The sequence below is a fragment of the Patella vulgata genome, chromosome 4, assembly GCF_932274485.2.
Source record: "Patella vulgata chromosome 4, xgPatVulg1.2, whole genome shotgun sequence".
NCBI classification, from domain to species: domain Eukaryota; kingdom Metazoa; phylum Mollusca; class Gastropoda; family Patellidae; genus Patella; species Patella vulgata.
Window position 1 is genome coordinate 27,076,243 of NC_065882.2, and position 27,206 is coordinate 27,103,448.

General features: G+C 34.6%; 1 protein-coding gene across 2 annotated transcripts; it reads right to left on the reverse strand.

Annotated features, from left to right (window-relative positions):
* Window positions 1-401: 401 nt before the first annotated feature.
* On the reverse strand, window positions 402-27,200 carry LOC126819652 (small glutamine-rich tetratricopeptide repeat-containing protein alpha). Of its 2 annotated transcripts, none has more exons than XM_050547810.2 (12): window positions 27,078-27,200; window positions 20,044-20,150; window positions 19,459-19,577; window positions 18,621-18,702; window positions 16,647-16,746; window positions 14,764-14,868; window positions 12,348-12,486; window positions 8,549-8,617; window positions 7,831-7,868; window positions 4,198-4,269; window positions 3,754-3,860; window positions 402-3,253 (listed from the first exon to the last, which is right to left on the reverse strand). In XM_050547810.2, the coding sequence occupies exons 2-12, from the start codon at window positions 20,141-20,143 to the stop codon at window positions 3,237-3,239; spliced, it is 948 nt and encodes a 315-aa protein (XP_050403767.1). In that variant the 5' UTR covers window positions 20,144-20,150; window positions 27,078-27,200; the 3' UTR covers window positions 402-3,236. The 2 variants fall into 2 exon arrangements, with proteins under 2 accessions (XP_050403767.1, XP_050403768.1); XM_050547811.2 differs by lacking the exon at window positions 27,078-27,200 and adding an exon at window positions 26,637-26,704.
* Window positions 27,201-27,206: the final 6 nt, after the last annotated feature.

Sequence of the window (27,206 nt, forward strand, 5' to 3'; positions counted from 1 at the left end):
TTTATATGATATAAATTATAAACTGGAAACATTGTATACAATAGAAACCTAAAAGGCACTAACCTCTTTGATATAGGTCAAAATGAAGTGTTGAGTTGGGTTGATCTGATGTGTTATTTCAGTATGTGAATGGACAAGATTTATACAATTTAATTTCATTTTGGAATATTAAGTTTGTCTGTTTTTTGGCTTAAACTGTTGACAACCACAAAAAATGGCAGACAAATACTACCTTCACAAAGCAAATCAACACATTAAACTTATTAAATCAACACTTTGTTTTTACCCAAATCCAAGAGTTTTAGCCATATTAAAATCAGAATCATCTTTAACAAACTATAAACTGAATTCCACAAAACAATCATCAGATACAACGCCTATCAAAGTATTGATGCCCACAATATTTTTTTTTTTTTTTCCAACGCCTATCAAAAGTATTGATGCTCACAATATTTTTTTTTTTTTTCTGTCAAAAGACCGTACCACATAATATATACTTTACAATGTAAATGTAACAACTTAAGTCAGTATTATCATGTACATAGCCTACTGGAAAAACACAAACAGGGCTTGCTTTAGTTATCGTTAGTGTTCATAGTACCACACTATTTTTACCCTAAACAACCCTAATGTAACAGGATTCCAAATACATTTGTCTATGAGTGAGTGAAGATTTTTCCAGTTGGGAGCTGTTATGGTCAACATGATTTTCTATACATATTTCACATTGAAAAATTTCCAAAATATAATCTTTAGTAACTACATGTAGGTGTCACTCCTAACCTTTTGGGAGCTGTTATGGTTGACATGATTGTCTTAATTTTAATTCACATTGAACAATTACCAAAATATAATCTTTAATATGTAGGTTATTCTAGGTGTCATTCCCATCCTATTAGTTGGTCAACACATAACAGTTTAGAGGGAAAATGTAATAGTACTATAAACACCTAAAAATTTGAACTATAGTAGAAAACAAAATACATTCTAAAAAAACTACCATGACAATTCACCCAATATTAATCTCCTTTGAACAATTTGATGATATATATATATTTGGAATGTTGCTTTGGTACAACTTGTCAGATTAGAAGTTGACATTTTCTGGGGAAATTAAATAGAAACATAAATAATAACTTAATATTGTATTTGTTTATATCATTTTACAGGATAGATTAGTAGATTTAGTTATAGCAACGCTCCAGAAAACTGTAATGTGTAACAATTTGGACAACACCCTCCTCATTTTTCAGAACGGTAGCAATTGCCTCTCTGAACTGAATAAATTTAAATGTACAAACTGGGTGATTTCATGATATATTTAGACTAAAAACATATTCAAACTAGTTAATCTATCAAAAATTTACTTCAAATCCCTCTCAAAAATTGTATTCGAGAGAGAGAGAAACGGGGTTTAACGTCCACTCGACACAAACTAGGTCATTTCAGGACTAGCATATGGTTTTAATTTTATTTCAATAATTCGCTTGCATGTAGGGGTCTATAACAGTGGGAGGACCCGGGGAAAACCCTCGAGGTTGGACAGGTGACCCTAATTCTTGTCACGTACAACCAGGGATTCAAAACCACGCCAGTTGACTGAATGACAGGCCTTATGATACAGCGCGCACGTGCTAACCATTCGGCCATCCAACCCCCCTCGTGAGGAAACAACTCAAGCTTTAAAAATCTATAAAAAGAAGTCATGCTTGTGTTAGGTGACTTGGTGGTCGCAGTAACTAGCAACGGTTGCCAAGCCGGAGGAGAATCCATTGCACATAAAAGATGATGTTGTCTTTAATCGCTGTCCATTTACCATAAATACTGAAGCCTAAGTAAATTCTCGGATTATCCCCTTTCCCATGTTTTTTATCTCAGAAACTGTTGTACTTTTAAGTCTCTCACTTTTTCCACGTCTGCTCATCACCTAGTTTATCAACATATACATCAAGCGCTCCCTTACGCAAAGACGTCCGACAATCTACGCATGCAACCTTTGACGTCACTCGAGCACTGGACTATCAATTAGTGACACCCTGGGAGCCAGGGTGGCTAAGTGAGTAAGACGCTGGCGAGCTAGCTTGGAGGTCGCGTGTTCAATCCCTGCATTGGCCAAGAAAGTTCATCAGGATTTTCCAGTGTGGTTTCCCTTGTCAGTGGAGCAGAACGGACGGCCTGACAAGGACAGCTGTCTGGTCGTTTGAATGGAACGAAAAAAACGAGGACCTGTGTATACATTGGCGTGCATGTAAAAGATCCCTTGGCAGTTGGCATTCGATACAAGAGTAGACCATAGAGCCGCTGCCCATGCAAAATTTCCATCATACACACTGTATGGCATATGCCGGTCTTAATTAGCCAGGTAGGAGCAGAACAGTAGGACGTTAAACCCAATTTCATTTCATTTATTGACACTCTCTCATTTTTGCCCTGCGTGAACTCCAAGGATTATTTTTTCAAGGAATCTAGTATTTTTCCATATATCCCAAAATTGCCATACTTTTATTGGAAATAGCCACCTGATAAATACTTTTGTGGGATACTATCTTTAATTATCAATTGTTTACTGTACTTGATCCTGGTCTAAAGACATTTCTTTTCATGGCACGCTGAGTAACAAACATTTTGTGATTAAAGACTACAAAATCTGTAATACAGATCAACCTACTAATCAAAACCTGTAATACAGATATTTCTGTGGAATTATTTGAAAGGATTTGATTTAATCAAGATGTTTCATTCATTGATTGGCTGTCTTTAGAAGGTTATTGTTATGCTGTAGTAACAGACCCAGAGTGACTAGCCGATTAAAAGTAACAAGAATAACATATACTTTTAATTCAATTGCAGTTGGGCAGAAAGTCATCTTAGACCAATCACTAATGGGTAATAGTACATATCTCAATAATAATAGAAATACTATTATACATATATTCATTAGCTACTAGCGTCACTGGCATTTTATACAGGATTTTAACAAAAAAGTGCCAAAAATTGTTTCAAACCTTGGAAGCTTTATCTTGAGAAAAAAAGCAACACAAAGGCTTAGTGATATTTTAATGATCACAGTTTCCTATTTGTAATGAAAACTGACAAAATTAAATCAATGACTTGTGCTATACGCGAATTTGTGGGTATTAACAAAAATCAAATCATGCACGAGGGTAATAATGACATTAGTTTATGAGCTTGAATTTTATGTCTACATGAAGTTATAAATATAAATTTATATCACGTCATTGTCCTTCTGAATCTGAAAGAAAAAAGAAAGGTCACAACATTAAATTCTCTGATCATCATTTCAGGGATTGTTAATCCCTTGCAACTACAATATTTTAAATGTTGAATCTCTAAAAGGAAAAATGGTTCATTCCCATTCAGTATTTATAAAGATATTATGAATTGATAATTTGTCAACATTTGACATCAAGTACAGACAATATATAGGATATACATGTAGTAAGCACAAGCCAGCACCACCTATGTATTCTCTTAAATGTTTCGAAGAAAATCATTTTAAACCAATTGAATCTGGGAGATCATTATATTTTAATGTGGATTTAAGTTACGGTAATGGAAAATGTGAAATTTTCTGAAAAATGCAAATGACACACAGAGGCTAAGTATTACATGGAAACACTTCCCTACTAATGAGATAATAATGGTCACTTTAATGTAATATTACAAATCAAATATAGTATGAAGTTAATGTATATTTAACTGAAATGAGAACTGAATGGTTTAAGAAATTACCTGGTGGGGGCTGCGAGTCCTGTCTACCTTGATTTTGTACTTGTTGTCTTAATTCTGCTACTAAATCTGGATTCTGTTGCTGCATTTGACTGGCTAACTGTTGACCACTACAATATAAGATTTTCATATTTTTATTAAAAAAAAAGTAACAAAATTTGTTAGCTGTGTTATTACAAATAGTAATAAATGTTTTAATGTCTTTCACTAATGCATGTTTAAATGAAAAAGTAGCACAACAATGATGTCAGATAAACTGTTGTGTGGGCAAATGGCCACCACTATACTGGTAAACCAAATATTATTTTAGTCATTTTGTTGGAATAATTCAAATTGTATTACCGGCGAATGAGCTAACACTAATATAAATTTAATGTACATGTATTGGATGCATGTATTCATAAATCTTTATTCAGGGTATATGGATGAACATATATGTTTACTTACGCTTGTAATAGAGGGTTTAATCCACCAGCCATAGACATGTCACCTTGACTACCAGACAATACACTTGTCATCCTAAAATATATTAATATACTCAATAATATCAATAACTACACATATCCTCTATATAAGATTTAATGTGATTAAAATCTACTTCAACCAAGAGTGATACTGTTAATGCATTTATTCATGGGGCTAAAGATCATTCACAGACAAATGTTTCCTAGGAAACTTGCCAGAACAGCCAGTTTGATAGGCTAGTCCAGCATCGAGTGGGGGTGCTATAGGCACAGTCAGATGGGACCTTCCAGGGTCATTCTTACTCCAATCTAAGGTGTTTCTCCTAGGAATAAGTGATAAGCTTAGTAACCTAATCAGGACCGCTAGGATGGTGGCAAGCAGATGCAGACTGACAGTGACCAGCATTGCCAATTTGCCACCATTGTTCCAATCCAGAGAGGGCTGATACATAAAAAGGTTGTGTGCCGGCTGACTGTGGGATTAGTCCAGCAGCAAAACGCCTGAATGTTCACCTAATGTTTTTTTAATGGATTATATATCTTTAATATGTGTAGATTCATAATCCGGATGATGTCACCCTGGCACTCATGGGGAAATTTAAATATTTAAGATGGCCACCATGATGCATTTTCTGGTTATTTAGTTGGGTAAAATTAGTGACAAATTCTCTCAGACCTCGATTTGAAGGTGGTTTCTATGAGAATTCGACCCACTGAATCCAATGAGCTTGGGTATCCCTCCCAAAAGTGACAGCTATTTCCGTTAGGGTTCCAAAATTCAAAATGCTGGCTCATTTCGGAATTAAGAAGGAAAGAATCGTTGCCAACGTGATACAAAACCTCTGCTTTGCCTGCGCGTATGAGTAAACTAATGACTGCAAGACAAAGTTCATCCCCATTGAATGATACGGATGAAAGTGAAGAATCAGACTGCTCCAAGTATTTCATTGATCCAAGTGAGGATGAGTAAGATAAATATGTGAGGTTGAGTAAGACGAATGTATGAGGTTGAGTAAGACGAATGTATGAGCACCATTTAGCTTTAGAAACACCTGCTTTTAACCCACGATGGTCCGATGGTTGATAGTGTTTGGCTGTGAAAAATTTGTGTTCTATTAAAGCAGTACAATGTCCTCGAGGACATTACTGTTTTCTTTCATGGTCTCCTAAACTCAGCTATCATGTAGATTTTGAGAATCATATTGGCGTTTCATTTGATCATAGCACATTCAGCTGTTCAGATATGAAATCAGTGACCCCTAAAATCTACAGTTTAACCTATTACACCATAACAACATTACTAACATCGAAATGTCCCACCAAATGTGGCCGCCAATTTGAACATAGCGGTCATAATGGAATACCTTTGGTCGGACATAGTCTAGGTTGATATCTGAATTAGGGGACCCCGAACACCTATAATTCAATATATTAAACACCTATATAATGCTCATGGACTTATTTACGCATTTAAAGGAATATCAATCTATTTTTGTGAAATTATTATTTGGATAACGAATTGAGATAAGGACATAGATTGTATCGTGCATTGTGGATTTTTAAAACATTGCGGTTCATCGATTCATTGCAGTTCACCGTTGCAGCCCTAAAAATAATCACCGCTTGGATTAATTATTCTGAATAATGATTTGTTGGTAATTATCAATCTATTAATCATTAGACTTTCCCAATTGATAGTATTACTCAATGACACAATCTGCGTGTTGATTAATTTACATAAGTGGTATGACGACACATGGTTTTGATTAACACTATCAGAATTTTAAGGTTTTTTTCCTGCCACTTCTGAGAGAGAGATGCATTTACCAAAAAAATTATCGCCAAAATCAAATTTCTATCATCAGCTTGAGCCTCGAGACAGCCATGATACCATAATGCTGGGCCAATCAGCAAAAGAATTGTGTGGGCTCATAGCAACAAGCAGGATTTGTTTATGTTTTGTAGGGGTTTTAAAACTCGATTGTATTCGTTCAAATGAATTCACCGACAATACTTTGGTCATATTTATAAACTAGAGATTTGCCGCTTTACAACGATGCCAAGTATTATGTACAAGAATTGACTGATCGTCCCGCTGCGAGCGATGAAAAATAACTAATTTCGCTGAGAATTTTGAGAAAAAAGTCAGATTTATAAATACAGTACTCTACGAAACGTCCAAATAAAGATGTTTTAAAATGTTTTATTGCTATTTTAATCTTTTGGGTCGTTAGTATATTTATAGACTCATTGTTGTGAAAATCTCAATTTTGATCAAAATCAATATTTACACTTGTTTTGTCTATTGCTCATTATTAGAATTTGCGCATTCCGACTCATTTTTCCAGCACGGGTCACATATATTAAAGATGTATAATCCATCAAAAAATACAGGTGGACTATATTTCCAGGTTTGTCGACCCCCAGCCTTGGTATACCTATGGGGTTACAAAGCTCATATGATGTCTTGCGAGCCTCAGCTCTAAACACAACAGCACTTTGCAAGACCACCCAACATTGTTTCATGTACCTATGGTGTATATAATATACAATGTAGTATATGTATAATGTAATGTGTTAATATAAAGTATGTGGTATGTATGATACAGTGTTATACAGTGGACTCTGTCAAATTTGACATCGTATAGGATCGTTACAATATGTCGGATTACGCAGAGTGTCGGAATACTTGGTTTTCTCAAAACTGGAAGTATTATTGTAACTTTGAAAACCGGAAGTATTATTATAATGTAGCTTCAAATCCCCAAACGTTATTCCCTTTAAATATGATAAACCTTTTTGTACATTCAAAATTTTATTACCGGTACATTAATTTTTATTTCATATAACATGAGTAGGCATTTTGAATAGGTCAAGTCTGTCGTTAATTTATCTTCTTCATCGTATCAGTTGATCGCACACTTGTCTTTGGTGTCACGTGTTCATTGATAATCTGTCGTTCTATGTCCAGGTTGGCGTCACACGGTTCGGATAGATCCGTACGGTGAACAAACTTAGGTATTCAGGTTCAATCGGCATGCGCAACGAATGTTTCCAACAGGTGCTAGGAATATTTTTACGACTGTGAATAATTCGTGGGAAAATTTACAAGAGATTATAAAATTATCAAAGTAATCAACAAAGACCTACGCGAGCGAGTTTTAATCTCACCGATAATTGACTGGTGATTGCTGGTTAATCTTATAGGGCTTCACACCCACCGATTGAAGGCCGAATTATATAGTGTTGATTCAATGGAAATCATGTGACGGGACAGCTGATTGATGTCGTAATTCAGAATATTCAGAGTACGGATTACTCAAAGATTTTTTTTGCTGAAATAATAAGGAAATAAATCGGGACATGAAAATGATGTCGGATTTCACAGAGTGCCAGAATACTCAGAGGTCAGATGTGAGAGAGACCACTGTATATATTATATGATGTAGTGTGTAATATGTAATAAAGTATGTGGTATATATGATACAGTGTGATATGATGTAGTGTGATATATTTGGTGTAGTGTGTTATATATGATGGTAATTATAAACTACTTCAAAATGTATTTTCATCATTGCTGTTGTGTTTTTTAAATGTATAAATTCATAACACTTACATTTGCTGCATTTGTGGATTAGACATGAATTGTGTTGCCTGAAATGAAAAACTGAGATGAATAAAATATTCTATTAACATTTATACACAATTTCCAGAATCAATTATGTCTTATCAATTTTGATTTTTAAAAGAAATATTTTAGATTAATAAGGAAACAATATTTTTATAATTCTCTATTTTGGGGTGTCAAACTAAAAGTTTATCTTTCTATTTGATTTACATTGTGCAATTTCTTACGCTATCTTCAAACCCTCCTTTTGTAAAGTTAACCAAAGTAAAATTAATAAATTGAAAGGGTATAAGTTCTTGAAGCCAACGCATTAGTGATTTCTAATTAGCAATTTACAACACAAAATAAAACTTTTTGTTAATAAAATACAACACTTAATAGCATCTTTTAATTCCATATAATATTCTTCTCTTCGAACAATTGCATTATAATCTTTGCAATTTTTAAATTATCAGAGTTTGAAACTTAATTATTGTTTTCAATTTCACTAGTCGACAAAAAGACATGGAAAAAAAAATCGTGGATTTCATTTCATTGGGTTAAATAAATAATTTTGACAAGAATGTTTGGGCTTATAATAATAATAAAATATCTTGTTTGTCGTTGATTCATATACATTATAAAGTGGGATCATTGAAATAGCCAGTATAAGGCAACCCTAATTATAATTGAAACGAATGCACAAAATGTCCATAAACTAAATTACCATATTCATTAAGGCTGGATTATTTAACATTCCAGCTAGATCCATTCCAGGCCCAGCACCAAATCCTACCTGTTGACAAAATAAAACAACACCACTTGTAATAACATTTGTAACATTGACTATACATTAAAGGACAACCCATTTTACACATTAGATTGAAATATAATTCCAACAAGAGATTTGATCCTTTTACAGTCTCATAACTATTCTTAGTCTTCACAGGAATTATCAGTGAGTTGAAAATCGTCTGTGTAGTGTTACCACTCTCTACTTCATTTGGTAACAATAACTACTTTCCTTTATGTGTGTCACTTCGGCTTCTTCAAACCTTTCTTACAGTGCCAAAGATCTCTATTTCAAAATTATATTTGGAGTGTGTTTAACCACTTCTATCACGTAATATTGGCGGACACCAACATTGTCCTTTAATTAATGGAGCAAATCTTTTGATTTAAACAGGTTTTACTTAATACTTTGACAACCTCAAAGCGATATGTTTTCAGTTGTACATTTTCCTTTGCCAATTTGTCTCATTAGGGTTTCACACTGCGTAGCTTGTGTGAAGCACTATTGTTTTTGTTCGGATTATTATTAGAGTTTCACACTGCGTAGCTTGTGTGAAACACTATTGTTTTCTTAACTTTCATAACCTCGTTGCAATAACCCATAGAAAGAGAATGTAAGTCAAAATTAGTTTGTAATATCAGCAGTTGCTGAAAAATAGGCAATTTTGCATGAGTCACATTTTGCGTTATTTTGCCTGTAAAAGATTCAATTATTATTCAATTTTCAATTTTCTTTCACTATTTGATGCCTAATACCACGTTTGACTAAGTCAAACCATTTTAACACTTTCACTGTCACCAGAAGTGACGTTATTTGGGCAAAAACTGAAATTTTAGCCTTCAAAACAGATATTTTATTCAAATGAGTCGTATATGTTATTGGTTTAAAAGTATATTTAATTCCAATCAACAAATAGAATGAACCCATACAACCATACAGATACCACAAAATGGGTTCTAACTTGTAAGGTTGCAGAGAAATAGACGATTTTCTACTAGTAACTTTTCAGCAAAAACTGTATTTTTAGCCCTCAAAACAAATTTTTTTTTTCAAGTGAGTGGTATTCATTATTCGTATCAAATTATGATATTTGATTTCAATGGACATATAGGTAAGATCAATACGATCATATAGATGTCAAAAAATGGCTTGTAGCGTCTTCCCTTGTCGAGAAATAACCAATTTTGTCCGGATCATTTTTGAAAATTTTTTTGGCTTTTTAATTTCAGGTTAATTGTTTATTGCCCGATATGTATAATACAAAGTTCATATTTTCAAGGTGCAAATTCTTAACTTCTTTGTTACCGATAAAGCTTTCTGATGGCACCAGAAGTGATGTTATTTGGTGAAAATTTACAATTTTGACTGGTCAGAATTTTACGCAAGCAGATATTAATTTTTGCAAATTCAGGCTTTTCATATTTTAGAATATTTTAGAATATGTAGCATGTATTTATATAAAGACAATCTATGCCGAAATTAGTTTGTAACATGCGTAGTTGCCGAGAAATAGGCAATTTTGTATGAGTCACTTTTCACATTATTTTGCCTGTAAAAGAATCAATTATTATTTGATTTTCAATTTTCTTTCACCATTTGATGCCTAATGCCACAATCAACTAGACCATTTTAACAATTTCACTGTCACCGGAAATGACGTAATTTGCCAAAAATTTAATTTTTAGCCTTAAAAACAAATATTTTATTAAAATGTGTCATACTTGTTATTTGTTTTAAATTATGATATTTGATTCCAATCAACAAATAGAATGAACCCATACGATCATACAGATACCACAAAATGGTTTATAACTTGTACGGTTGTAGAGAAATAGACGATTTTCTACAAGTGACTTTTCAAGGTTTTTGGTCTATGCCATTTTGGATTTCAAAAAACTAATTTAATATTTTCATTCTCACCAGAAGTAATATCATTTTAGCAAAAACTGTATTTTTAGCCTTTAAAACAAATATTTTTTGGAAGTGAGTTATATTTAGTATTCGTTTAACATTATGATATTTCATTCCAATGGAAATATAGATTGGATCAATACGACCATAAAAATGTCAAAAAATAGCTTCTGGCATCTTCTCTTGCAAAGAAATAACCAATTTCGTCAGGATCACTTTTTAAGACTTTTCACATTTTTATTACAGTTTATGGGTTCTAAATTAATTATTTATTGCCTGATTTGTATAAAACAAAAGCTCCTATACTCATTGGTGCAAATTCGCAACTTGTTTCTACCAATAAAGTTTTCTGTCGGCACAGGAAGTGATGTAATTTTGCCTAAAACTTAAATTTTGATGGGTGAGGAGGTCTTTTCAAAATCAAATATTAATTTCTACAAATCTTATCAATGAAGATCAATGCTCCTACTACAGGATTCATATTTTAATTAAAATATTTCTTCGCAACTTTAATAATTTTGTAGCATTAATCCATACGAGGACAATGTATGTCAAAATTAGTTTGTAATATGCGCAGTTGCCGAGAGATAGGCAATTTTGCATGCGTCACTCTTCACATTATTTTGCCTGTAAAAGAGTCAATTATCGTTCAATTTTAAATTTTTTTTAACATTTGATGTCTAATGCCATTTTTAACTAGGTCAATCCAATTTTAACATTTTCGCAGTCAACAAAAATTACGTATTTAGGCAAAAACTGTATTTTTAGCCCTCAAAACAGATATTTTATTCAAATGAGTCCGATTTGTAATGTTTTTAAAATTATGATATTTGATTCCAATCAACAAACAGAATGAACCCATACGATCATACAGATCCCACAAAATGGTTTCTAACCTGTTCTGTTGCATAGAAATAGACGATATTCTACAAGAAGTGACTTTACAAGGTTTTTGGTCTATAAAAGTGTCAATTATTATTCAATTATCATAAAATTTTCACCATGTGATGCCTTATGCCATTTATAATTTCATAGAATTAATTTAACATTTTCATTATCATGGGAAGTAATGTAATTTTGGCAAAAACTGTATTATTAGCCTTTAAAACAAATATTGTTTTGAAGTCAGTTATATTTATTATTCGTTTAACATTATGATATTTGGTTCCAATAGACATATAGATTGGATCAATACGATCATAGAGATGTCCAAAAATTGCTTCTAGCATCTTCCCTTGTTGAGAAATTTCCCATTAGAAAGTCAGCTACAATAGTGGTAAGTTAGTAACAAATTTTGTCAGGATCATTTTTTTGACATATGTAACACATGGTAACAAATGTATAAATGAAATTGATATTGCTGGGTAGCATGGCACTGGAAGTGACATAAGTTCAAGGGTAACATGGCACCGGTGAAACCTGTTATTACTGCATCGCAGTTCTAGTAAAAATTAATTTGCTTGACAAATAAAAATCATTAGGATATTTGGTTGTTCCTTAGTTTTGACTACCAGTAGTCAGGGGAAATCACATCAATACCTTTAACAGTTACGACAAAATATGCTGTGATGTCACATTGCAGAACATTCTGACACCTCAAGGTAAAAATATTATAAGCTATTGAATGTGATTGTCAGTGTAAATGTAACTTTGATAACCTAGGAAGTTGCATGGAATGCTGTCATGACCATATTTTCTGATTTTGACTATAATGTGCCTTTAATAAACTAGTGTCAACAATACGTAAGAAAATACTTCTATTGAATGAAAAATTTGAATACATCAGAATTCTACAAGAATTTTTAATGAAAATAGTACATACACTGGTGGCAGCTTCTCTCAATTTTTGTTCTGCAATCTCTAAGTTATTTTGATAGCTCTGATTATCTGGATCTAATTCTAATGCCTTTCTGTAACATTCTCTCGCACTTTCATGATCATTTAAAGCTGTATATGCAATTCTGAAAACAATCCAAAAACGCACATGAATAGATGAAATAAATTCTACAAAACTGAATTTTGACTGAATTGTTCTGAAACTCTACCATATAGGGCTGCAACGATATGCCAGGCCACGATACGATGCGCATCACGATTCATAGTCTACGATACGATTAATATTGCGATATAGGAAATAAATTTAAAAAATGCTGTTCAAATTTTACAAGTCTTTCACTGTGAAAACTCGAAGGCCTACTTTTATGATTTACTTTAAAGGAGCTAAGTTGCTAATATTTGGGATCTAGAAATTGACACAAATGGGTCGTAATGCATATTATAATGTAATATGAATGTATATAAACTGATTTACATTCAATACGCCAGAAGTCTCAATCAAATGGCAATCTCTAGCGTCTGGTTATTTCAGTCTACACTGATAGTATTTATTGCGCATACTCTTCCGATAAGAATATTGCGCCACCGTTTGACATGACTTGTGGAATATGTCTAGCCTCGTTCTTCGTGTCCCATGTTAGAGACTTAGCTAGTTAGAGACTTAGCTACTTTAAATGTGTTATTTTCTCGGTCAACTGACCTGATTTCATTGCTGTCATGCTTAACGGGAAATCCTAAAAACTCCCATACTTTACTTGTGACTTTATACTTGGTATGGGGGATTTTGATCTCAATATTGCTTTTGTCGATCGTGTGACTTGAATTTGGTAATTCATTAAGAAAAAATTTCAGCTGGCTGGCTCGTATTGCCACAACAATTTCAGTCAACGAAAAGCTTCCTTGTTGTCAGGTCAGTCATAACGTTACAAAGATTTCAATATCAAATATTAATATACATTGAAAATGTGCTGATCAATGTATGCAGTATGTACAAATCGCCTTTCTTATACAGTAATATTATCACAAATAGCATATTACAGACGTATATAGGTCTATATATATTAATGTTGTTTTTTTCTCGCATATTATTCAAGTGTGTAATTTGAACGCAATTTGGACTTATTTTTACATTTAACCCTTAACCAGTCGACGTCATTTTGGCATCATGACATCAAGTGGTCAGGTTAAATAAAGGCTGAAGTGAAATATTTTGTATGCCTATTTCAATTGACTACTGCCGAATAATTATAAGTGATAGACTCTTGACATCAATAAAAAAGTTGAAGGGGATCTATAATTTGCAAATCATTTTAAATCATTTTCATCAGATATATCGTCTTCAGAATCGGTGTCATCGATATAATCCGAGTCGGAATCATTCATAAGCATTTCAACCACTTTGAGAGTCTTTAAACCTTCCCGACATTGTTAAATTTTTATTTTTTGTCAAAAAAAGTTGAACAGAGACATGTTTTTCTCAATGCCCATGACAAGACAAGTTCCTGTCTGACAGGCATGCATGGCCATATTAATTAAATACGAAACTAAATACTCAAATGCGGCTTATAAAAAAGGTTCTTGTTGTGGTCGACTTTAGTCGACCGTGACCACTTAGCTGTATAACCTTGTGGTGATTATAGTCGACAATGACCGGTTATGGGTTAAAGGAATATCAGTCTTTTTTTGTGAAATTATTATTTGAATAACGAATCGCGATATGGCCATTGATTGTATCGTGCATTGTGGATTTTTGAAACATCGTGGTTCATCAATCCATCGATGAATCGTTGCAGCCCTACTACCATATAAAACATTCAATTCAATATCTCAATGTTTAACCTTAAAGTGTGCTGTACAATTCTGAATAATTTTGGAAATTGGAAAATTGGTGAATAAACAGTTTGGTGAAGCTCACTGTTTCAGAGAATAATTTCATCAGTTGTATAAATTAGAAATTTAATATGGTTGAACGATTCAAGTTTTTTTTTTCTAAGAGCTACAAGTCACTGATTTTTATAATATTAGGACATCTTGGGTACTATTTAATAATGTGTGCTGGCCTGTTTATCTGTTTCAATAAAGACTGAAATCTGAAACACTACTTCATCATCAAGAATACTGACTTGTACTAACTTCATATATCCTAAGTAAGCTTTACATATACAGAGCACTACATCATGTTACATGGGGGGGGGGGTGTAATAACTAAGACTAACATAGAAAGTGGAAGATCGAAACGGACAATTCAAGCAAACGTCTGTGCTTGAGAATCGAGAAACAATCAACTCTGTATGATGATATGTACACAAGTTATGTTTATTTGTTATTTTCTGTGAAATATTCAGTCATGTTGCACATTCAATTATCAAAAACAAAAATTACATGGTTTAATATTAACTTACCCCATTCTACCATATGCTTTACTATAATTGGAATCTATAGTTAGAGCTCGATTGCAGTCTTCTATTGCTTGTTGATGTTTATTTAATTTACTATAAGCAGCTGCCCTGAAAAAAAAAATCTTTCAATTAATCCATTAATCTCCTTATACAACTACCGGTACAACTAATTTGCAGAAAATGTTTATCAAGTGTTTGATCGATGACTTCAATTACAAGTGTGCTTTGAAAAGTATTTATCAATGCAGAGCCTAATATGTTTACGTTTAGCATTCTCAGATATTTTTCTTACACAATAAATGTGATTTTAGCATTCATGTCATACATAATACATGTCAGTTATAAGATGTCACTATGCAAGAAAGGGTATAAAAAACCAGCAACTGCCAGACAGGATACGCCCACATTTTGCAAGAGATGGATAGAGAACAAGCTAAAAACAAATGTGATTTTTTGTACAATCAGGGGCAATAATCCAGAAAGTTATGGCCTGAAATATGCAAATATCAAAAGGGACAGAGATTTTTGGGATAAAAAGATATGTTTTATGTTTCATTAAAAGCGGATAACTAGCGGCTGCCAGGCAGGATACGCCCACATTTTGCAACAGATGGATAGAGAACAAGCTAAAAACAAACGTGATTTTTTGTCCAATCAGGGGCAAAAATCCAGAAAGTTATGGCCTGAAATGTGCAAATATCAAAAAGGACCAAGATCTTTAGGATAATATAAAGATATGTTTTAAGTTTCATCAAAATCGGATAAAAATTGTGACCTCTAGAGGGTCCACAACCTTCGTATTACACACTTCTACACAATTTGCATACAAAGAGTGGCCATTTTGTCGGACAGTTTCATTTAAATTTTCCCGAAATACGACTTAATCTTCATTATGGTGGAATGGTGATGTAGTTTTAACTAAAACGGTTTTTAAAATCAGAAAAAAATTGTGACCTCTAGAGAATCCGCAAGCTAAAAATGCGATTTTTCGAACAATCAGGGGCCATAATCTAGGAAGTTAAGTTCGGGTATCTGCGATTATCAAAAGGAACCAAGATCTTAGTGTGTAATGGTGATATATTGTGGATAAAAATTGTGACCTCTACAGGGACCACAAGCTAAAAACGTGATTTTTTGTTCAATCAAGGGCCATAATTCAGTAAGTTATGATTCAATATGTATGGAAATAAAAAGGAACCAAAATATTTGGGTTATAAACATGCATTTCAAGTTTCATCAAAATCAGATGAAAATTGTGACCTCCAGAGGGTCCACAACCCTGATACACAATATTGTGACACCATTTGCGAACAAGGGGCGGCCATTATGTCCGTCAGTTTCAGTTCGATTTTTAACGAAATTCGAACTCAACCATCCTTAGGGTGTAACGGTGATATATTCAAACGTTTTTTTAAATCGGATAAAAATTGTGACCTCTATGGGGTCCACAATCTAAAAAACGCGATTTTTGGTACAATCAGGAAGTTATGGTCCGATATGTGCGAATATCGAATGGAACAGAGATCTGTAGGTCATAAACGTACATTTCAAGTTTAAACCAAATCAGATAAAAATTGTGACCTCTACATTGTTCACAAGCTAAAAATGTGATTTTTCATACGGTCAGGGGCAATAATCCATGAAGTTAGAGTCCGATACATGCCAATATCGAAAGGAACCGAGATCTTAGGGTGATAAACCTATATTTTAAGTTTCATTGAAATCAGATAAAAATTGTGACCTGTAGAGTGTTCACAAACAATTGTGGACGGACGGACAGGGGTGACGACAATATACGTCCACATGAAAATGTGGGCGTATAAAAATAACAGATTTGGGTTTGCAATATCTTTACTCACATTCAATATGAAAAAAAAGTTGCCTACCTATTACAGAAATATACAGCATTTTTACTATCCAACTTAACTGCTTTACTATAACATTCCAAGGCATCAGAAAATTTCTCGGTTTTCATAAAATCGTTACCTGAAACAAACAAGCCAACAGTGAGGCTGATGTTCCCCGCTGCAATCCCACATATTAACTAATTGCACATGTATCTTTTTGAAAAGTATCAAGCAATCAAACTGATTATCTATATACTTAGTTCAAGCAGTAAATGTTCATGATTGAACTCAATCAAGGTTTTGAAGTATCTGGTAGTGAAACTCTACACTAAAGTTTCATCATTATTCAGCCACATTTCAGTTATCCCACAAACATAATCAGATAAAATTGTTGTTTTTATTCCTTAGGGTCATACCATGTCAGGTGGGTCAATTTTACAGAAATTTGGGAAATTGCCCCCCCTCGAAAAAAATCTAGAAAATAATATATGTTATTGTACATGTAAAAACTAGAAACTGAGCAAAATTTGTGGTCCGTAGCTTGAAAATTGACTGTGATACGGGCATTTGAGTTTCATGAGTTACCGATAAGTTTTTGAAACAAAATATGTATCAATAATTTACTTGAGTTTCAGATATCTTGTTTTTACCTTTCTAGTGAAGATATACAGCTCAAATTTGGTAGGGTTAAAGAACTTTTTGTGTAGATTACGAATCTGCAATCAGATTACAGGTAAATGGTAGGGTTCGCATGCTACTTGGCCATGAAAACCGACAAAAATTTGGGTGTAATTGTATATAGATATAGATCCAAATTTTGGCCGATCCAGAGATTGCTGGTAGTACACCTAATAAACACCTACACCCAGTTTGAACATTCTTGCTCAATTAGAAGGTGAGTTACTGTGTCCCAAAAAGTGTGACGGAGAGAGAGACAGACAGGCGGTCAGATAGAAAGACGGACATACCCATTTTGATAGTTCCCTATTTTCTTTGACAAGGCAGGGACAATAATTGTAAGACGTTAATTTTGTTTAAAAAATTAACATTCCATTGCCATACATTATTTATACACAGTTTGACACAGGAACAACTTGATAGCCAAGTACTGACTGATCTAATCACTCTTGCCATTGCTTGACTTAATCTAAAGAAAATTAAATTTTCCTATATAGCTGATCTCTAGCACAAAAATATTTATCATTCATTAAAACTTAATCAATAGAAAATTTACCCAAGCAGCACAATTCTAGCATAAAAATAATCATTACTCATCACTTTATAACATAGTGTTGCCAGACAACAAATATATAAATAAAAGATACATTCCTGCGTACAAACTGGGTGATTTAATGGTATTATATATGGACTAAAAACATATTCCAACTAATGAATTTGTCATAATCTTGCTTCAAATCCTTCTCAAACATTGTAATTGCGAAGGAATGCCCTGCTATAAAAATACGATCAAACCAGGTCATGTTTACGTCACGTGACTTACCTCTCTTGGAAGTCAGAGGAGAATTCATTCCATACATAAGACGATGTTGTCTTTAATCGCTTACTATTTATTACAAATATCGAATCCTAATTAAATTCTCGGATTATCCACTACCCGCGTCTTTTTCCATCATTTTTATCTCGGAAAGTGGTGTATGTCTAACTCTTCATAAAGTTTATCAACTTGTACATCAAGCGCTCAATGTTCGCGTTTGACCTTTGACATCACACGAGCAGAAATTCCTAAGCGTCAGGCTGTCGATTAGGGGAACCCTTACATTTTTGTCCTGTATACGCTCCATGAGTGTTTTTCGGGGAATCCAGTATTTTTCTAGTAAGATTTGATACCTCTACTTTCTATATATATACCAAAATTGCCATACTTTTATTGGAAATAACCACCTGATAAATACTTTTCTGGGAACCCATCTTTAAATGAAATCTAATCAGTAGAGTGCAGGTAAGAATTGTAAACAGACGGCAAATATATGTGTAGGACAATATTTCTTTTACCTTTATTTTTAAATTGTTCAGCCTCATCTTTCTCGGTTTCAGTTGCTTCATGGAGGGATAAACTAGAGAAATCAGAATCAGGCTAAAAAACATAGCACATATTATTATTATATATTATCTGCATCTGGAATGTACATGTACTTAGATTTTCTGATATAATAAATGACTGAATATTAATTCTGTCAAGAAAATACATGTAATTAAGTTTATATAATATCAGTGTAATAACTTAAAGAAGCTGTAGTACTAGACACAATTTTGTGAATCTGTGAGAAAGACTCTCGGCGAAACCTTAATCTGAGTCCTCAGTAATTAGCTAAATCTATGTGGTGCATTTCTGCCAACATAAAAACATGCGTGGTTGACAATAAGTCACAAAATTCTATGCAAACTTTAAGTGTCTGGATAACAATGTTACCTAACTAAACAATGTCATTATACATGTAAATCTAGTAATCACTTCCAAACTGACCAATATTTGAGCTAAAATTTCCAACTACAAAAGTCACAATTTGGGCTATTCTATCACATTCTGGCATTTCAATTGTATCACTCACTTTTATAATCAAAGGCTATCGATGAAATGTGGTACAGCTAATTTAAAACAACACATAAAAAGGCCTACTTTTCCTAAATGCAAAGTTAAAATGTAGATACTACAATGATATCTTGGATGGTTTTTCTCAAATTTTGCATACTTATTTCAATGTCCATGATGCAACAGTTAATTCAAGTCATATTATATAATCATAAATTGATTTTTATCAACAGAAAAGACCCTCAAAGCCCTAACACTTATTGTACAATAATATGGAAGAACATAAAAAGACAAACTTACTTCATTACTCAGCTGTGCATTAAATATATCTAAAAGATTTCTCTGGACTTGATATTTTGTTACTGTTTCTGGGTCGTTGATATCTACTTTAAAAGATGACTCCAAACACTGTATAGCAACTGAAAATGAAATCAGATCAAATAAGTATTACCAGGAGTTTTAAATAATGCATGTCATCATCTATAAGGAAGCTACCAGATCTATCGACTGTAAGACAACAGATAGGTTGCGAGGCAACAAGACATACAAAACATGTACTAGTAATCAAATGATGACTTTAGCTGTTCAAATCATCAAAAATCTTGATAATCAATATGCTTTTTCAACTTATGAACTTACAGACTAAGTATAATTTTCAAGCCAATCAAAAAACTTTTGTCTTAAGAGTATGCACAAGCAAGTGGATAACAGAGAGGGGTAACAATATGCGACAAACTTTCATACAGTATAAAACTGCACTTCTAAAAATACTATTCAAGGGAACTAAAAGGGCATTCAAAACACTGAAAGCTAAAATACATGTCGAGAAGTATTGATAAGAAACTTCTGCTCCAAATGTGCATATAAAATAATCACATCTTATACCTTCTAAGCTTTCTACAGCTTCATCATCTAGTCCTCCAGTCATAGTCTGTTCTTTCAAAAATTGTAAAACAGAAAACACTAATTTATTTACATCCGCCATCTTGACACTGAAACAATAGGTAAATTGAAATGAACTTAATTGACATATATCATTCATTAATGACCTTGTTAGGAACAAGTTTTATATTTATCAACAAAATGTCATCAAATGTCTTTGTTCAGTTTATTTTACATTCCTTATTACTTCAAGAATCCTGTAACCCTGCATATATATTTGTTTCAAATTGCATTGCCATTGCTGCACTTCAATGTTATAACTTTGGTTTCTATTTCTATTGCATTAAAGCCATCATTGGGATTGGGTTGTCAATCATGTCTTGTAAACATAATGTGACTGTGAGTATAGCTATGAGAATGTAGCTAAAATCGCTGAGATACTGTGATGTGTTTGTTTTCAGCTACAACTGGATGCCTTTAATTTCACCTGGCAAACTTAAACATACATTATGCAAGAGCTAAATCTGTCTATTGCAGGTCTTTCTTTAGGCCTGAAATGTTATCTAAATTATTAATTAGACATTAATTAACCTATCCAGAACATAATCAACTCTAGATGGTTATGCTAGCCTGCGATCTTTAGTGGATTATGAGCCGATTTACTGCATAACTTTCCTTCACAATTTAACGATTAAATGGATAATTGCAGGTCTTTCTTTAGGCCTGAAATGTTATCTAAATTATTAATTAGACATTAATTAACCTATCCAGAACATAATCAACTCTAGATGGTTATGCTAGCCTGTGATCTTTAGTGGATTATGAGCCGATTTACTGCATAACTTTCCTTCACAATTTAACGATTAAATGGATAATTGCAGGTCTTTATTTAGGCCTGAAATGTTATCTAAATTATTAATTAGACATTAATTAACCTATCCAGAACATAGTCAACTCTAGATGGTTATGCTAGCCTGCGATCTTTAGTGGATTATGAGCCGATTTACTGCATAACTTTCCTTCACAATTTAACGATTAAATGGATAATCAAGACTATGCTGTTTATCGTACTGACTTTAGTAATGATGATCGTGGCTAAATGTTTGTAATTCGGCCTTAAATATCTGAACTAGAAGTTTACAGCTACCTGTAGTAAAAAAAATGTAGGATCTAATTGAAAGGGTATGTGGGTGTGGGTGTATGTTCTAGTGGAAAAAATCACGTTTCTAGTGGAAAAAATCACGTTTCAATGCGATTTACAAAACTACGGACAGAGTCTGGTCTCCATTACTTCATAGACATATTGCTCAACCAATGTCAAACATATCTCCTTGCTCATCAGACTAGGCGCTCCGCCCATAATTTCTGGGCAAACACCCGCTCACCAACCCTTGCAGTCCCCTGGGACCCCATTAACGATATAAATATTGGGCTTGTGTGCCCACACAGGGTCTTGTGCGTCATACAGCATCAGCAGTCAACACGCACCTGAAATACTGTTATCAACTGCAGACATTATGTTTTCTGCATTTTGCTTTAAATCAAAATTTAACCAATAGCATATTCTTTGCATCGGATGAAGGCATCGGGTGTTATAAGCTTTCCAAAAATATATAGTTTTGTTTATTAGGGAGAACCTTGTAGCAGAACTTCACGCTAGAAATTTTGGCTGCAGGCCCACACCAACGTCAGCAGCATGCCACGACTCACGACAGCTCAGAGGAACCAGGCGCTTAGAAGTCATGACGCTGGCCACACTGTCCAAGCTGTTGCCAATCACTTCCAGGTCAATGTTCGGACCATCTACAGGCTTCAGCAATGCTTTCGGGCCACCAACACCACGGATGATCGCCCCCGAACTGGTAGACCAAGGGTTACCACAAGGCGACAAGAATGTCATGTTGTGTGACAGCACGTGCAGATCCCTTCACACAGGCATCTGAGACAGCACATCAGACAGTGGGAACACACGAAAGACTCATCAGTACCGATACAGTGCGCCAATGTCTCAACAGAGAGAACATCCATTGCCGTAGACCGATCCTCAACCCTCGCCATCGATGTGAACATCTACAGTTTGCTCAACAACACCAGAACTGGCGACACAGGCAGTGGAGAACTGTTCTGTTCACAGATGAGAGTCGGTATTGCGTATCAACTGCAGATGGCAGGACCAGAATATGGCATCGACGTGGCCAGCGTTATACTGACCAATGTGTCATGGAACGAGACTCATGGGGAGGTACAAGCATAATGGTTTGAGGTGGAATCGGCCTGAACCAGAGAGTGTGTTCTGTGGTGTTCTAAAATCTTGGTCCAGGGAGAGGAGGCGGCATCACAGCAGTGCGCTACATCGATCAAGCTCTCAGACAACACGTCATACCACATTTCGCACGTCATCGAAACAACGTTTTCCAGCATGACAATGGCCCGTGCCAACACCTCCAGATTTACTCAGGACTTTCTACAGCAGAACGGTGTCAACATTATGCACTGGCCAGCTCTTAGTCTGGACTTAAACCTTTGGGATGAAATTCAATGGAGACATAATAACGTCGTACCGAGACCAAACACAGCCGATGGATTGCACCAGGCTTTTCTGAGAGTGTGGTTCCAGGTGCCAATGGCGTTCATCAATCGTCTGGTCAACTCCATGTACAGACGCTGCGCTGCTGTTATTGACATTCGCGGTTGACACACCAGATACTGAAGTATAGACTGTGTACAGACTCTAAACCTTCTCGTAATGCCTTGGAATTGTGATGAATTAATCACTAATGTGTCAACATACTGTTCACAAAAAATTGCTTTGATCCATTTAGTAAGTCGTTTTCTAGAATGATTTGATTAAAGTGCCTCTCTGATTTTGAAATTGTACTGACATGTTTTTTACTGTTAAGTATATTTCGACGAATCTGATATATTTAAGTATTGAGAATTATCTGTAGCCATCAAATATTAACATTTATTTAATATTTCATACATATACATCAGGACACGGAACGCCATTTACATAAATGTTATTATTTGATGGACATAGAGATAACAACAGCGCAAATTCCAAACGCATAATTCTCAATACTTAAATATTTCAGATTCGTCGGTTCGCCAGACAAGCGACGATTTGATAAAAGAAAAACAACGAAGTATTATTAAATATACACAAATTTTCAATAATGTTTAATTGTCAAGGCCAATAGTCTCTGATTAAACAAAACAAAAGACCACTAGCATTGTTTATCTTTTATTAATAGTCTCAACAATCGCTGATCAATTAAATAAAACAAAAGACAACTAGCAATGTTTGTTTTCAATCTTTTACTAGTGGTTATTGCAATAAATAGAAGACAACTAACAATGTTATATTTCTTTATTATTGTTAATAAACTGTAATCGGCTCACTTAAACAGACCCCCCCCCCCCCAGCTATTACCAATATAATATATATGTTGAGTGCAGATTTCACGCCGTGGACAGATTACTACTGCGAATCTGTGTCTAATTTCCGTTGACTAATCTGCGCACGTGGAGTTAAGTCTGTGCAGGGTATTTAAATTCAATGGATTACTGTGATGATAATCCACCTATTTATGTGGAGTTGCTTCCAATAATGTTTTAGTGGGAACTGACCAAATTTTTGTTGCGTCACAGTCCAACAGTCCTTTGAAAAAATTCGTCCCACACACAGGTATACATGTATCTGAGGATTTATGTACACTTAAAGAGCACATAAAGATGAAAAACTTAAATTGCATGTACTTATAGCCAGTGGTTACTACACTCAAAGCCATTAAAAATGCAATGCCAAATTCAAAGTTTATTTACTGCAACAACTTTTAAAAAATGTACACAACAATTGACAAAATCAAGATAACAAGCATCTGTGGATAATTACATGAAAGAATTCACTACAAATGCACAGAACCGAAACATCAGAGAACCATGAAACAAAGCTTGGGTCAGCTGAAGTCAATATCGGGTATGTCCACCCTGAGCTCTTACACATGCCTGAAGCTGCCTTGGCATGGACTGGCACAGATGTCTCACTACACGCTGTGGGATGTTTGCCAATGATATTGGAGTGCCTGTGCCAACTCTGCAACAGTTCGTGGTGGCACGGCTTGAGTTTGAACCCATCGTCCAAGTTCATCCCAAAGGTATTCGATCGGGTTCATGTCGATCGGGTTCATGTCAGGAAACATAGCGGGCCAATCCATGATGACATGATGATTGTTCAGAAAGTCTCGTCAACTTGGCAGTGTGGGGTCGGGCGTTGTCACGCTGGAAAACCATCTGTCGACGGACGCCATGTTGAGTAGGCAATGGAAGCAACACCGGACCAAGGATGGCTTCAACATAATATTGAGCGTTGAGATTGCCTTGGACCACCACCAACTGGGACCGGAAGTTGACATTGATAGCTGCCCAAACAACCTGACCCATTTACAGCACGCAGTTACGAGCAAAGCTTTTATGTCGACATCGGTAGATATGGTGACGTCCATCAGGAAAACTGAGGTTGAATCGGGATTCATCCAAGAAGATGACATTTCGCCATGGTGTGTTGTGCAGATACCCCCCGATTTGCGGACCATTGCTGTCTGGCAAGTCGATGACGATGCAAAAGGATTTGACATTGGTAAGGTCAACGGCATCGTAACCCAAGAGCAGCTAGGCGCCTTCAGACTGTTTGAGGGCTGATTTGACATTGCCGTGTTCCAGCAGTTCCCCTGGCAGTAGCAGCGCTTGTTACAGGTGCCGCTCAAGGTTGGGGTCTATCGTAACTCTTCCAGTGGCATGGAAGCGTTGTCGGAGACGAGCAATGGTCGATGGGTGGACATTAAAGTGTCTGGCGACGGCTACCTGTTTAGCCCCCCTGATCCAGCATGCCAATAGCTCAATTCCTGTTTTCTTGTGTAAGACGTGGCATTTTTCCATTCCAAATGATTCGAGATACATTTCTGTCAGAAGAATATTGTGCTTCTTATTTCCCAGAGTAAAAGAGTACAGGCGTAAAAAGATGTAGTCATGCAAAATGTATCATAAAAGACAAACATGATTGAAAAGCGATTTGTAAATGACGATCTGTTATCAGCAGCCAACTGTATCTCATTTTCCTGTAGCCATCGTACGGCGCCATTCTTGCTGCATGTGGATTTGACTTCATTACTCTGAAAAAGACCGTAAAAATGAAATACGAAAAAATATCTCAATATATGTTAGAATTAACAGCACAAATGTATTTTGTTGGTAACCATCTAGATCGAATAACAGATTGAGAAGGGTCATCTAACTATCTTTGTGTATTAATAATAATATGGCAAGTGTAGTGTCGTAATATCTGTCATTAATTAATCCGACTAAAGTTGCACAAACATGGGGTCATAAATTAATTTACACCTCGATGTGGGAATAAGAATGCTGATAAGGTAATTATTTTTTTTATGCCCGCCAGATCAAAGACATCACTTTAGGTGGAATGTGTGCGTAATACTACACGAACGAACGAAAGAAACTTTTCTACAAACATTTCTCCACATGACAACTAATCGTAGAATTGTACACTTACTCATCAGTTGTTTATAATTATTATTTACCCAATAATCATTTAGCTTTGTTCACCGATGCTTTTGTAATAAAGTAGCCTCGTATTATTTAATTGACTTGATATAAAATCTGAATATAAATTATTCGATAAATAAATGTTTGTGATAAGAAGATTAGGTTATAATGTCTAACATCGTTTAACTTCTTTATAAAAAAGGTATTTTACAATTACATTGACAGTTTAATCACTCACCAAATGGCATCAGGAACTCCACGTATGATCACATGTATTAAATATTCATGTCCATGATTCCCATGCGATTTTCTGGCCAAATTTTAACCTCAGTTACTACGCCCGTAATATGCATGGAACCGTACTGTCTGTACATGGTAATAAGATTCCCAGCGTTGATTGGCTGAGAAATGAGGGCGATCTATTGCTATGCATAGTCATCAGAAAATTCCATATTCGCTGTGAATTTCAAATGGAGAAACGATAAAAGTTGTTCTTTGTGTATAGAAATGGTTATTATTATATATAACTAATAATGAATATAGCGACAAATGACTGGCACCATTTGTATTTCTGTACAGTTATAGAGAATAGTTTTGGACCGTCTTCATTTGCCACGTGGCTTATTTAAACAAAGGCAGCTTAAATGGATCTAAGGCAAGATACAGCATTACAAATTCACTCCAAAACATTCCAATCACAAATGTCTGCTATAACAATGCAAGACGATAATTCGGTGATTATGTCATTTATGATTAGGCCAGTCACAGGACGGTCAATGCGACTATTTGGAGTTAGGTGATAGTTGTGCCACTACGTAACATTGTCCTCTGTAAGTTTAATTAGCCTAGTCATAATAGCATAAAATTATCTTATTTACAATTTATACAAAACAAAGCATTAACAAAGAAATTGAGTTTGCCACTTGGAACTAAAGGCACCCAATCGTAGCTAAAAACAAGCACATCAGGATATTTCGACGTTTTTAGCTAGGTTCTTGGAGGTAATGTCAAGCCAGTGCCAATACAATACTCACAATATCTCAAATAAAGCTGGTACCGGTATTATCACCACACTCAATTTTAATGGTTTCTTCAATATTTACAATTTTAGAGATATATTATTCAAAAGAAACGACATCTATCTTTATCACACACAAATTAGCATTCTACGTGAAAAGGGCTATTGTTTATTCTTTTATTATCAAAATATATTTTATATTGTAGAAATAAACTATCCAATATTAAATTCAATCTTTAATTGCGAACTATTTATTTCAGGTAATATTGCCGTCATTCTGAAATTTCGACGCAACCTAATATAAACGTGTTGAGGTTTCATTGCTTATGTTTGCAGTTTTGATTTTAAGAAATAACCATGAATTCCAATATTTACTCTTAGTCCTAATAGTTAAATCCACGTATAAAATACCAATCTGAAAGTTGAAGTCTCATAAAAAAAAATAAGAGATACACACCCGGTCAGATATGATGAGCAGGATCTAACCTTTCCCACGCACGTCTGTATTTTCTTTCTTTGAAGAGTTTACTTCCGGTCATAGACAGGCCAACACGGGACGTGAATGTGTGAAATCGTTTACCGAACA